The following is a 13425-nucleotide window of genomic DNA, read 5'->3' on the forward strand; positions in this document are numbered from 1 at the left end:
CGGTTACCACGGCAACCGCGGCGGGGGGGGGAGCGAGCCTCTTTCCTCTAGGTCCAGCGCTAGGTGCAGCGCGCCATTGCTTGGGAGACAGTTAGACCGAGGTGGCAGCATCTAGGAAGGGAAGCCGAAGCAGCGGGGCTGGAGCGACAGCCGCGGCAATGGCTCACGAAGGCTCGGTGAGCTTCAGCTCAGCTGGGGGTGGGCCAGAGTCCGGAATGGCATTTAAGGTCGGCGTGGGGAACCGTGGGTCCGCCCCACGCCAGCCGCCGCCAGCCCACCAGGCTGGCGTACATGGCGCCCAAGGAAGCCACGTCGGTTTGGGGCAGAAAATCTGTACCTGCACCACGCACACTAACACGCTTTGTCACACTCGGAACCTGAGGGGAAAAGTCAAATGTATGGTTCAGTGCCCAAGAACGGGAACTGACTTTGGAAGCAGCTAAGGCGTGTAATAAGTCTCTTACACTGAGGCACCCATTCAAAGGGATAAGCCAGAATTGGTCGGGCACTGGGGAGAGGTGTTTCTAAATAAACTCCCTTTCGAGGATTTTAGGAGGAAGGAATGGGTTAAACAACAGCTCTGAGGCTGCATTTGAAAGTCAAGTTGTTTAAAAGCCAAGACTTAAAAAAAAAAAAAAAGATTTATTTTTATTTGAGAGCGAGAGAGCCCACGAGAGACAGGGAGCTGTGGAGGGGGAGAAGGAGAGGGAGAGAGAAAATCTCAAGCGGACGCCCCGCTGACTGGGAGCTGCATGCAGGGGCTTGATCTCACCACTGTGAGACCATGACCAGAGCCAAAATCAAGAGTGGAGGCTTAACCTACTGAGCCACCCAGGTACCCCCCAAACCAAGAAATGTTTAAATAAAACAGATTTGAGGAGACTTTGTGCAATACTATCTCTGGCCCCTAGAGGCCACATCTAGGTACAGTCACCGTCAGGAGTGGCAGATGAGAGGCTGGGAGGGTAAGGCTAAGGAACTGGCTTGCCTCTCCCAGCCCTACCTGCCTGGACTGGTCTGTGGGCTATTCCCTGGGCTTGCCACCAGGGCTGTTTTCATTAGCAGAGAAAGGAAATGAGCCTTAAGGGACTTTGAGTTCAGTGTAATGTTTAGGAAACACCAGATATGGCAGAGAATGAATTTGAGGGGACGTCTCATAGGAGGCAATAAGGTTGGGGTGAGGAGGTAAAGATTGGGAAGATTACCTTTAGAGGTGTATATTTTGGAAGGAACCAAGTGAAGGGAGACATGTAGGAAAGGAGGAAGCTCCCAAGAATCTTCCTGTAAGTTTCCTATGTCTCCAAAATGAATTTATGGAACTAGTGTTTTTCTTTTTATATGATTTTTTTTAAATTACAAAGGACACAGACTCATTGTAGAGAACTTACAAGATAGAGCACAAGAAAGAAACATAGCCACTGTGACAATTTTGATGTTTTCCTTTTCTTTAACATATACTGCTTTATACATCAGAGATGACACTTGGTATGTAATTTTGTATACTGTTTCTTTCATTTATCATTACCTATAGAGCAAATTCTTCCTAAAATTATCTTTAATCATTGCATAATATTCCTTAGTATAGAGGGCACACAATTAGCCATATATTCTCTTTTTGTTAGATAGATATTTTCAATATTCTGCTATTATAAATGACAGCAGGGGGTTTATTGGAGGATATAATTTTATTTTCATTTCAGGATATGCCTTTGGATGTGTTCATAAAATTGGAATTGATATTTTTGAAGGTTGGACATCTTTTCAAATGTTTATTAGTCATTTACAGTTCCATTTTTGTGTAATGTTTTGTCCTTTGCTTATTATCCTTGGGGTCTTGTGATTTTATTTTTTATGTGGGTTTTTAATATACTTGGGGATATTTATCCTTTTTCATATTTGTTGCAATTTTTTTTTTTTTTTTGGAAAGCAGGATAAAGTCAGGCTCTAGAGTCAGACAGACCCACATATGAATTATGACTTCACTACTTCCTTGCTGTGTGATCTGGACAAATTCTGTAAAATGGGGTTAAAAATAATATGTAGTCTAAAAATGTAGGACTTGAGTCAGTGTTTGTAACTGATATGCTTAGGTGCCAGTAAATGGTAACTACTGTCAACTTGTAATTAGGAGTGTCTTAAAAATAAGTACAGGAAGGGGTGCCTGGGTGGCTCAGTCATTAAGCATCTGCCTGCTGTCTCTTTCTGTCAAATAGATGAATAAAATGAAAATTTTTAAAAAGTACAGGAAAATTTTGCCTATATGTATATAACTCTCTAGCTATTTTATTTTTTAAAGATTTTATTTGTTTATTTGACAGAGATCACAGGTAGGAAGGAGAGGCAGGCAGAGAGAAGAGGAAGCAGGCTCCCTGCCGGGGCAGAGAGCCCAATTTGGGGCTCAATCCCAGGACCCTGGGATTACGACCTGAGCCGAAGGCAGAGGCTTTAACCCACTGAGCCACCCAGGAGCCCCTCTCTAGCTATTTCTTTATTATTTCTTTTTTTAAAGATTTTATTTATTTGATACACAGAGAGAGATCACAAGTAGGCAGAGAGGCAGGCAGAGAGAGAGAGGGAAGTAGGCTTCCTCCTGAGCAGAGAGCCCGATGTGAGGCTCAATTCCACGACCGTGGGATCATGAGCTGTGCCTAAGGCAGAGGCTTAACCCACTGAGCCACCCGGCACCCTCTTTATTATTTCTTACATAATTTTTATGCTTTGGCAGTTTTTTCTCACCCAGAGATTATATGTCAATTTAATCTATTTTTTCCTACATTTTATTTTTTGCTTATATTTTTGTTTCATTTGTGTGTGTGTGTATGTGTATCCTTTAATCCGTTATTTAGATGAGTGCTGTAAAATGAGCATCTAAGTTGATTTGGGGGAGAGAAGGAGACTAGTGTTCTTTAAACATTAACCATTTATTGACTTATCCTTAATTTTTCTGAACTCTCAAGAACTTTGAACCTTTTGAACTAGTGCCAATAGCAGAGACTGTGGTGTTAGAGCTCTACATAGCCAGGGTGTACTCTGTAATCTCAAGCAAGCGCTGATTAACTTGTGTTTCTTTGAAAAATGGGTTTAGTGGGCTGTCATGAAAATTAAATTAGAAGGGTTCCTGGGTGGCTCAGATGGTTAAGCATCTGCCTTTGGCTCAAGTCATGATCCCAGGGTCCTGGGATCAAGCCCGCATCCAGCTTCCTGCTTGGCGGGAGCCTGCCTCTCCCTCTACTGCTCCCGCACCGGTGCTCTCTCACTTAAATAAATAAATATAATTTTTAAAAAAATAAAAAAAATCAAAATTGAATTAGTTAGGCCAGGGGTGCCTGGCTAGATCAGTCAGTTAAGCCTCTTACTCTTGATTTGAGCTGAGGTCATAATCTCAGGGTCCAGAGATCAAGCCCCATGTCCAACTCCCCACTCAGCAGGATCTCCTCCCACGAAGCAGGGATTTTCTCCTTCTTCCCCCCCAAATAAATAAATAAACTCTTTAATGATTTTATTTATTTATTTGACAGAGAGAGACACAGTGAAAAGGAAGCATAAGCAGGGGGAGTGGAAGAGGGAGAAGCAGGCTTCCCACCAAGCAGAGAACCCGACACAGGGCCCAATCCCAGGAACCCAGGATCATGATCCAAGCCAAAAGCAGACACCCAATGACTGAGCCACCCAGGCACCCCTAAATAGATAAATCTTAAAAAAGTAAATTAGCAAGGTCAAGTGTCCAAAATAAATTTGACATATAGTAGGCTGTTAGTAAATTACTCCTTTCAAAAGGCTTTTCCTTCTTACTGGATGGCTTGAGAAAGCTTCCTCCTAGTCTATAGCTGCTTCTCCATTCCACTTATCTGTTTCCTGCCCTGATTGCCCTGTTCTTTCCTCACAGAGGCAGGAGAGACAGATCCGGGACCGTGGGGTGACCCGATCCAAGGCAGAAAAGACGCGTCCCCCTACGGTGCAGGCGCCACAGGTGGACATCGTGCCTGGGCGGCTCACAGAGGCTGAATGGATGGCACTCATGGCTCTAGAGGAGGGAGAGGATATTGTGGGGGACATCTTGGCTGATCTGCTGGCGCGAGTCATGGACTCTGCCTTCAAAGTCTACTTGACCCAGCAGGTGGGCCTGGATCCAGGTTCTCCAGACCCATCTCCACCCACACCCACCCATCTGTCCAGCCCACTCTGGGCTGAGATCCTTCCTCATCTCCACAGTGCATTCCATTCACCATTAGCCAGGCCCGGGAGGCGATGCTGCAGATCACTGAGTGGCGCTTCCTGGCCAGGGATGAGGGAGAATCAGCAGTGGCTGAGGACCCCACATGGGGCGAGGATGAGGAACCGTTGGCATGCACGACAGATGCCTGGGCTCAGGGATCAGTGCCTGTGCTGCATGCCCCCGCCTCCATGGGCCCAGAGGAGACCTTCCAAGATGAGGTAAGCCCAACCCTCAGCTCCCTGTGATCCCCACACCCCTACCCTGAGCCCCACTGAGCCTCTCTGGACTCCTCTACCCTTAGTTCCTGTCTCCTCTTTCCAAGGTCTCACTACACACCCTCTACCCCCTACTCCCAATGCATTTCCCTAGGACCAAGGGAGCGAGGATCAGATGTCTCTAGGAACACGGTGGATGGGGAGAGGCTCTCAGGAGCAGATGGAATCTTGGGAACATTCTCCAGAGCTGCCAGTCACTCAGGGCCCGCCACCTACCCCAGAGCTGTTTCAGGACACAGGGTCCCAGCGTCCTTTAGAGGACTTGGACGTCCAGGCCAGAGACCACCAGGCCACAGCGGGGTCCTTGAATGCGAGCCGCCAACCGTCAGTGGAGATGGCTCCCAATGGCAGTCCCCACCCTTCTATGGAGCTGTCCCAGGTAGCCAGCACCCAGGCCTTGACCCAGGCGGCACAGCCCAGGGCTTCCCAGTTCTCGCTGGAGGACCTCTATTGTTGCACGTCCCAGCCGCACATATCTGGGGACTGGCTGAAGCTCAAGGAGGAGGACGTTCCTCTCATCAAGGAGGATGTGCCCCTCATCGACTCAGGCGTGTTGGGGATCGGCCTCTCTGCGGGCGGCCCCACCACGATCGTCCCCTCAGCCTCATTAGAGCCACAGCAGCCTAGGTTGGAGGACCCGCTGCGGAGCCGGCCTCGCTATAGGATGGGTCGCAAGACTGGGGCACGTCTGGACCCCAGGCGCCTGCCGCGCCACTGGGTGCGCCCTCTGGCCGAGGTTCTGGTTCCGGACGCCGAGGCACGCCCCCTGGAAGCCTACCGCGGGCGCCAGAGGCTCAGGAAGACCAAGACTCCTGAGGCTCCCGCCAGATCCCTCGCAGCCAGACCTGGTGCCCATGTCTCCCCGACAGTTTTCTTCTCTCTCCCGCCTAGCGTTCATTTCCCTGCCATGGGCCTGGGCCCCAGCCTCCAATCCCCAACTTTAAGCTTAGGCCTACCGTCACCAGGCTTTGGGTCAAAGTTTCCCTTTCCCAAACCTGGGCTTGGCTTTCTTGCCACTCATCTGGCTTTCCCTGATCTGGCCCGGAGCCCCAGCCCCAAACTGTGGCCTGGTGCCAAGTGGCCCAGTGGCTGGGAGGGGGAGGCTGAGTTGCTGGGTGAGATATGGGCTGGCCGCAGCCGCGTAAATCCACAGGGCCTGGATCCCAGCGACCGGGAGGGTCAGGATCCTCGCAGGGGGCCATATACAGCACCCCGAGTCCTTGAGGCCACGTCCCAAGTGATGTGGAAGCCCATGTTGCTGCCTGACGCAATGAAGCTGGCTCCTGGTGTGAGCATGTGGAACCCAACCACCCAGGTGCTGCTCAGGGCTGCAGTACCCCAGCAGGAGGACAGGGAAAGTGGCACCTCTCTTCCCATTGAGCAGCAGCCCATCCAGACAGGCGCCCCAAATCCTCAGGTGTCTGTGAGACAAATAATGAAGAACCCAAAGCCCAAAGTGTGGTCACTCCTCCCCGAGCACCTACCCTATTCTGGGCCCTGAAGCTCAGGTGGTGCGTTCCTTCTTTCTGCTTGCTCAATAAACACCTGAGTTGCCTGAAGAGTTGACCTGATGTCTTTGTCAGTTTCTTCCAAGGGCGCTCAATCAGGAGCCGTTGCCTTACAGTCCTAGAAGGATACAGAACACTGGTTCCAGGGAATGACCCTATTTCCACCCATTGGGAGACCCTGCAATGGGTCACTGTTGCTCCCCAGCAGAGGCATTTTGGAGAACTATCCCCCTCTCCCCAGAAGAGTAGACATAAGGGCTGTAAGAGGGGTCTGTCTCAGTTGGAATCACTCAGTCTCCTTGCAGTAGGGGCAGCTTAAGCACACATTGATTAAAGACGGGGGATTTGCTATCTTTCTTCTCCAATCCCTGCAATTCACCAATCCAGCTTAGAGTGCAAGTCCAGGTTTCGCTTGGAGACAACCATCAGCCTATACACATTTCAAAGAAGCACTGGCTCTGGGCTAAAGAGAGCAGTGAGGCAATCAAATGTCCAAAACTTGCAATTTAAGGTGGAATTTACTCCCCAGTCCAAACAGCATGTTTGAGCAAATCTGAGAGTGAGTAGCCTCTTTAAATTTTGTGTCCTAGGCACTACCACAGCCTGATTGCTAATCTGCATTCAGCTTTGACTAGTTCCTCCCCAGTTTACCTCCACCACAGCCCAGTTCCCCTGGTGGCAGACCACCAAGTCTTTGCTATGGCACTGTGGTCGCTACTCAGCACCCTGGTCTGGAGCCCTGGGTCTGTCCTGCTCATGCTGGTTCTCCTGCTTCGACTAAGTCTGTGGTTCTGGCATGAGTCTCGTCTTTGGGACCTCCAGCAGTGCTCCACAGACCTAACCGGGAAGACAGCAGTGGTGACCGGTGCCAACAGTGGTGAGTGCTCTTCTCATCCTGTGGCCTCACTAGGTGCCTCGGGCCCTAGTGGCGCCAGGAAGGAGGGTGGGGGCAAGGACCAGCCTCTCTAGACACTCCTCAGGCTAGGCTACTCTTAGCTGCTCTCCTCCAGGCATAGGGAAGGCTGTATCCCAGGAGCTGGCCCGCCGTGGGGCCCGTGTGATCCTTGCCTGCCGGAACCGGGAGCGTGGACAGCAAGCCCTGTCTGAGATCCAAGTAGTCTCAAAGAGTAACTGCCTCCTGCTCGGCCAGGTGGACTTGAGCTCAATGGCCTCCATCCGGAGCTTTGTCCGGTGGCTTCTGCAGGAGTCTCCTGAGATACACCTGCTGGTTAACAATGCTGCAATCTGTGGTATGTTTCCCCCGGACTCGTCTCAGGAGCCTCCTTCCCTGTTCAGGGACCCTAAAACAGGCATCCACCAAACCTAACCTGTGCACCCTGCTGAAAAACCTGGAATTCATACACGACCCTAAAAACCTGAATTCATACATGCCATGTTATGTGGCATTTCTATTAAATGTCAATTTGTCTCCCAGATCTTGTCTCCTTCCATTACCTCACCTGTGTTATCTCCTCCCAGGAATCCCCAAGACACTTACCCCAGAGGGCCTTGATTTCACTTTTGCTACCAACTATGTTGGGCCCTTCCTGCTTACAAATCTACTCCAAGGTAAGGGAGAATGGGGTGCCTCCCTTCTATGCCAGCCTTGATTCTCCATTCCCCTGGCATTTTCTTGGCTTACTGTCCCCATGGCCACTTCCTTCTGCTTGGCCCCAGCTGCTCACTGAGTGATAACCTGATATGCTTTCCCCCCTCACACAGCAGGGGAACCCAGCTGACACAAGTCAGGAGTAGGAAGCTGGTAATAAAATCAGTGAGCCCCAAATACAACCAGCAAGAGGGTTTAAGATCCCACCTCTCCTTCCCCAAGATCTGCATTTTAGCTGGACCAGTAGAGTCAGTCATCTCAACAAAAGCTTCTTAAGGGGAGCACTAGACCACTAGGAACATAGACACCAAGAAGCCCAACTTCCTGCTCTCAAACAGCTCAAGAACCACCAGAAATCTAGACAGAACGCTTCTCTCTCTTGGGCTTGAGTCCTTTGATTTTCTGATTTTTTAATACTTTCCGAGTAAGGAAGTAAGCCTCCTGGGGAGGCTGGGACAGAATGAGGGGCAGGTGCCTTCTTCCTAACATTTTCTCCTGGACTGTGTAATAGTCTCTTTAAAATAAAATCAATTGTTTGGGTTAGGTAATATGTGTCCAAAACACAAAATTGAAAGTGTACAAAAGGGATTACATTTTTAAAAATTCTCCTTTCCTTGAAAATGAGCTACCATTCCCTTCTTGAGAGGCAATTCGTGTTGCCAGGATCTCATGGACTCCGTAGCGGCTGATTAAATGAGCCCCAACTGGAAAGAGAACAAAGAACAAGGCAAAACTCTATGGGTTCTCAAGTAGTAACTTTCCCCCTTTTGACAAATTGTAAACCCCTGTCTACACCTTGCCTAGTCCTACTTTCTCAAACTGACTTCTCTCCTCCCCTTCTCTCTTTCTCTTTTAAAGTGTCTTCTCTCCTCCTCCTCTTTCCCTTTATAAATATTTTATTTATTTATTTGTCAGAGAGAGAGAGTGAGAGCCCAAGCAGGAGGAGTGGCAGACAGAGGGAAAAGCAGGCTCTCCAATGAGCAAGGAGTCTGATGCAAGAGTTAATCCCAGGACCGCCCGAGTCAAAATCAGACACTTAACTGGCTGAGCCACCCAGGCATCCCATCTCCTCTCCTCCTTCATTCTTTCTCCTGCTTGTAGGAAATCATTATTCACCACATCACTTGCTTAATATCCTTGGAAGGTAATTATCCTTTAGAGGAGAAACTCCAAGCCTGTTCTTTCCAAGCACAGACCCCCTGCAGACTAAGAGCCTCACCTTCTCCCCTAACTTTTATCCATGCTCTGCTTTCCAGCAGACAGTCTGTAGCTATGCTCTGTAGCTCTTGGACCTTTTTTCCCCCCTCTGGCTCTGCTTTTGGCACATGTGCTTGTTTCTATGAGGAATATCCTTTCCTGCTCTTTCAGCTGACTTAACTTTAGTTCCTCTGCCAGGACTCAGCACAGATATCACCTGTGCTGTGGATCCTGCCAATGCCTCCCCCAGCAGCCCCCTCATTTGCAGGGCTCCCTCCACCCTTGTATACATTCCCGTTCCCACATCAACACTGTTCCATGAGGATCTGTCTCCAACTAGGCTGTGAGCCCCTTTGGTCTTTATGTCACTATGCCTGCAAATCTCAGATCTGTTTTCTTTAAGAATAATTTTCTCCCCAGCAAATTTTGCCTAAATACCACCTGTTCGGTTTTTCATTTGTGATTCATAATCTAAATGTACGGCTCAAAATAGTTTTGGCATTTTCAACACCGTAAAGTCATATGTGACAACTACTTATATGATCCAAATTTTATATAGCTAGAGATATATAGTGAGGTACTTTTTAAAAAAATTTAACTTATACTATTGATTGTAATTTTATTTTTGTTACCCTGGAAGATAGCTGGGTTTTTAAAGATTTTATTTATTTATTTATTTATTTGTCAGAGAGAGAAAGCACAAGCAGGGAGAGCTGCAGGCAGAGGAAGAAGCAGGCTCCCCACTGAGCAAGGAGCCTGATGTGGGACTCAGTCTCAGAACCCTGGGATCATGAGCTGAGCCGAAAGTAGATACTTAACCAACTGAGCCACCCAGGCCTCCTGAGAGCTGGTTTAAAACACACACACACACACACACACACACACACACACACACACACTTTCCCAAGTATCTCTAAATACATTTCTTCCCCTTCAATCCAGCACCCTTATGTCCTTAGTATCTGTCTTGGTGTCTGCCATAATCCAGACATCTAATGAACGTTTGTGTGACAAATACGCCACAGATAGCTTTCACAGTGTCTTCAACCTTTACTTTTCTCTCTTAGCCACCAGTGAGGTAAAACATAAACAGGGATCAATGAAAGCAGCTCCAGCAGACAAGTGGAAGAAAAGCAAGACAAAAATCCAAGTAATACAATAAAAGAGGAGAAAAAAAATTAGGAAACCAACTAACGAAAATGAAGTCTTTGTTCACATTAAGTTGTCCTGTGCTTAGCCTGGGGAGCATGGGGTGTGGGACTCAGTGACCCTATCTTGAAAGCCCTGGATGGTCTCTGCTCTCTTGGAGTCTCCTAGAGAGACAGGCTGGGGAGTGGGCATGGGAGTTCACTCCAGAATTTGGATTGAAGGAGTGTGGTCCTCTTTTCACCCAGGGGCCCTACAACGGGCGGGGTCAGCCCGGGTAGTGAATGTGTCTTCCTTTCGGCATGCCCATGGCTATATTGATGAGAAACATCTGACAGGGGCTGGGAAGCCTTTGGCTTTTAACAAGAACTACGATTGCAGCAAACTGCTCTTGACCTCCTTCACTGGGGAGCTTGCTCGGAGACTTCAAGGGACAGGTAATTGCCTCTGACACGCCCTATTCCTCCATCCCAGTGCCACCTCCAACACTTCACATCTCACCCAACATGTTCTGGCCATAACCTACTCCCAGTGGCCCCCAGGCCAGCTGTTAATCTCCCCCACTGGTCATCAGTGCAGTCTATAGTGCCCGGAACCCTGTCTTCAATCTCCTTTTTTGATCTTTCCAACTCTCTTATCACTTACAACAGGTCTCTCCTCTCAGTATTCTCCCAAACCAACACCATCCACTGTGTTCACCCAGGGCTTTCCGATACTCCTGTCTCCTCACTGGCTTGAATATATCACCATTTGTGTAAGTTCCAGAGGACTGACTTCCTTGGCACCACCCCCAAATCTCTGGTTACCTCTGCCCCACAGACCTGATAGGATCCTCCAATCGTTGCCCACTGGAGAACCACACTTACCCCTTTCTTCCCAATATCCCCCTCTCATTTCACTGTGCACTGTACCCATGACTCCTCCTCTCAGGTGTGACTGTGAACTCTGTGGACCCAGGTGTAGTATACACAGAGATCATGAAGCAGTTCTCTTGGCCATACCGATGCTGCTTCTGGCTCTCCAGCATCTTCTGTAAGGTGGGTAGGGGAGGAGCCGGCTCAGCCTGAAGAGGGTGGGGCAGCGCTGCGCTTCTGTGTGTCCCCAGCAAGGGAAAGTCAGTTTGGCCTGACTCCCTCTCTTCCCCTCTACAGAACGTCAAACAAGGGGCAATCCCAGTCCTCTACCTGAGCTTGGCAAAGGAGTTGGATGGTGTTTCTGGAAAATATTTTAGTAGTTCCTGTATGATAACTCTTCCCGCTAAAACTGCTCGGGATCCTCAAGTGGCCGAAAGGCTCTGGAATGCCACAGTCCAGCTAACAAACCTAGAGAAGATGGACTAACCCTCTGCGACCCTGCTGAACCCTCTGAGAACTTGCCGTCCTCACAGGCTCCCAGCCCTCCTCTGATAACGCCTTTTGTTTATTGGCTCCAAGTATCAATCACTTCCTCTTCCTACTGACTCAGGGCCATGAAAGCTCAGATTAGCCAGAGGATCGTTTCAGCTTCTAATTTCCTGCCAGTTCTCTGATGGAAGCATTCATCCTGTGGCCCCTAGAATCTGCAAACCTATGGAGTTCCACTTGGTGTTGAGACGGAGTAACAAGCCAAGCAGCAAGATCAGTTAATGCAGTGCTGGGAGACCATTGTTTTTCTCCTAGTGTCTTTGTTCAGCCATATACATTTGGGAATCAGCTCTTCAAATTTCACACGCACACAAACCCTTCTGTGATTCCATTGTATCTACTATTTGATCCTTTCCAATATCTTTACAAAATTTTAAATAATTTTACGCATAAAGATCTTACACTGGTTTTATTACATTTAATTCAGGTACTACATTTTGATGCTATTGTGAATGATGCCTTCACCTTTGTGTGCTGATTGTTGAACGACTGTAATAAATTATCTAAGTTTCATGAATTATCTGTAGGTGCTTTGGTTTTTCTACACAGAAAATCACACTGTCTAGGAAAAATAACAGTTTCAGTTCTTCTCTTATCACTATTCTTTTATTTCTTTTTCTAGAAGACCTTTATAGATTTTCTAGTATTAAGCCAGCCTTGCATTTCTGGTCACTGTGTTGGGTAGACATTGCTAAATGGAGCATACTCAGGTTTTTGTTTTGCACTTTGTACCGTGTTCATAAATGAGACTGGCCTATACTTTCTTTCTTTCTTTTTAAATGTTATTTAAGCCATCTCTACACCCTATGCAGGGCTCCAACTCATGACCCCAAGATGAAGAGTCACACGCTCTTCCAACTGAACCAGCCAGGCACCCCTGGCCTGTACTTTTCTTTACTCATATCGCTATTGACTTGTTTCACTGTCATGGATCTATTCACCTCATAAAATGAATCGGGGATTTGTGCTAGTCCGGGAATATCATCTGAGAAGCAGACGCTAAGTTGGGACTGAATGTACAAGAAACTTTTTAGGGGAAATGGCTCTGAGAGAAATTGGGAAGGAATCTGGGAGAAGCTGAGGGGGCCACCAGACTGGGATCTGAGTCAGACCCTAAGTGAGGGAGGGGAAGAAGGCTGGCTGGGAGCCTCAGAGAGTAGTGGAAGGATTTTTTCCATTTTTAAACTCCATCTCTTATTTTGAAAGTATTAGATAATCTATTTCTGTTCTTTAGTGTTTAATCAAAAAATTTCAACCTGTACATTTGACTTAACAGTCTCCCTTTCTTAAGGATTTTATTTATTTTAGAAAGAGGGCTTGCAGCAAAGGGTGGAGGCGTAGAGACAGAATCTCAAGCTGACTCTTCAACTCCTCGCTGAGCGCAGAGTCCAGGAGAGGCTCAATGCTCAAGGCTCCATCTCAGGACTCTGAGATGGTGACCTGAGTTGAAACCAAGAGTCCGCTGTTTAACCGACTGAGTCATTCAGGTGCTGTGGACTTAACATGTACGTTGTCTCTTTAGTAGGTATTTTTATACTTCTTTCAAACAATACATAGATATTAGAATTCTTTAACATTAATTATTCTCTTTGAATTTGTATGCTTTTATAATCTGATATTTTGATGATGGTTAGTTTGTTAATTGCACAAATCAAATGTATTGTTATTATTTTAAATAGTTCATATTTGTGTAGACTTACCCACATGTTTAATATTTTCTTTTTTTTTTTTTTAATTTTATTTATTTATTTGACAGACAGATCACAAGTTGGCAGAGAGGCAGGCAGAGAGAGAGGAGGAAGCAGGCTCCCTGCTGAGCAGAGAGCCCAATGCGGAGCTCTATCCCAGGACCTTGGGATCATGAGCTGAGCTTTGGCAGAGGCTTTAACCCACTGAGCCACCCAGGCGCCCCAAGTATTTTCTTTGCCTTGTCTTCTTTCTTGTGTCCCAGATCTTCCACCTGGGATTATTTTCGTTTTACCTGAAGTACATCCTTCCGTATTTTTCTTCTTCTTCTTCTTTTTTTTTTTTGAAGATTTTATTTATTTGACTGACAGAGATCACAAGTAGG

The 13425-nt window shown here is 47.5% G+C and overlaps 2 protein-coding genes across 2 annotated transcripts; both read left to right on the forward strand.

Annotated features, from left to right (window-relative positions):
- Positions 1–53: 53 nt before the first annotated feature.
- Positions 54–6057, forward strand: LOC309871187 (uncharacterized protein C2orf81). Its single transcript, XM_082743922.1, has 4 exons — positions 54–176; positions 3887–4117; positions 4213–4434; positions 4586–6057. Exons 1-4 carry the CDS (start codon positions 159–161, stop codon positions 5990–5992), a joined length of 1878 nt encoding a protein of 625 aa, XP_082600048.1. The 5' UTR covers positions 54–158; the 3' UTR covers positions 5993–6057.
- Positions 6058–6543: 486 nt separating this feature from the next.
- On the forward strand, positions 6544–11871 carry LOC309871190 (retinol dehydrogenase 12-like). The gene is made up of 6 exons (XM_082743934.1): positions 6544–6876; positions 7010–7249; positions 7479–7568; positions 10200–10388; positions 10882–10988; positions 11103–11871. The coding sequence occupies exons 1-6, from the start codon at positions 6699–6701 to the stop codon at positions 11289–11291; spliced, it is 993 nt and encodes a 330-aa protein (XP_082600060.1). The 5' UTR covers positions 6544–6698; the 3' UTR covers positions 11292–11871.
- The last annotated feature ends 1554 nt before the right edge of the window (positions 11872–13425 follow it).

Source organism: Mustela nivalis (genome assembly GCF_964662115.1).
Source record: "Mustela nivalis genome assembly, chromosome: 8".
Taxonomy (NCBI): Eukaryota; Metazoa; Chordata; class Mammalia; order Carnivora; family Mustelidae; genus Mustela; species Mustela nivalis.

What these genes read in the sequence shown, in the direction of transcription:
- LOC309871187 (XM_082743922.1), top strand. An exon ending in AAGTCTACTTGACCCAGCAG is followed by an intron (nt 4,118 to 4,212) that starts GTGGGCCTGGAT and finishes TCATCTCCACAG; the next exon opens with TGCATTCCATTCACCATTAG. An exon ending in AGGAGACCTTCCAAGATGAG is followed by an intron (nt 4,435 to 4,585) that starts GTAAGCCCAACC and finishes GCATTTCCCTAG; the next exon opens with GACCAAGGGAGCGAGGATCA.
- LOC309871190 (XM_082743934.1), top strand. Translation starts at nt 6,699, where the DNA reads ATGGCACTGTGGTCGCTACTCAGCACCCTGGTCTGGAGCCCTGGGTCT. An exon ending in GGTGACCGGTGCCAACAGTG is followed by an intron (nt 6,877 to 7,009) that starts GTGAGTGCTCTT and finishes GCTCTCCTCCAG; the next exon opens with GCATAGGGAAGGCTGTATCC. An exon ending in TAACAATGCTGCAATCTGTG is followed by an intron (nt 7,250 to 7,478) that starts GTATGTTTCCCC and finishes ATCTCCTCCCAG; the next exon opens with GAATCCCCAAGACACTTACC.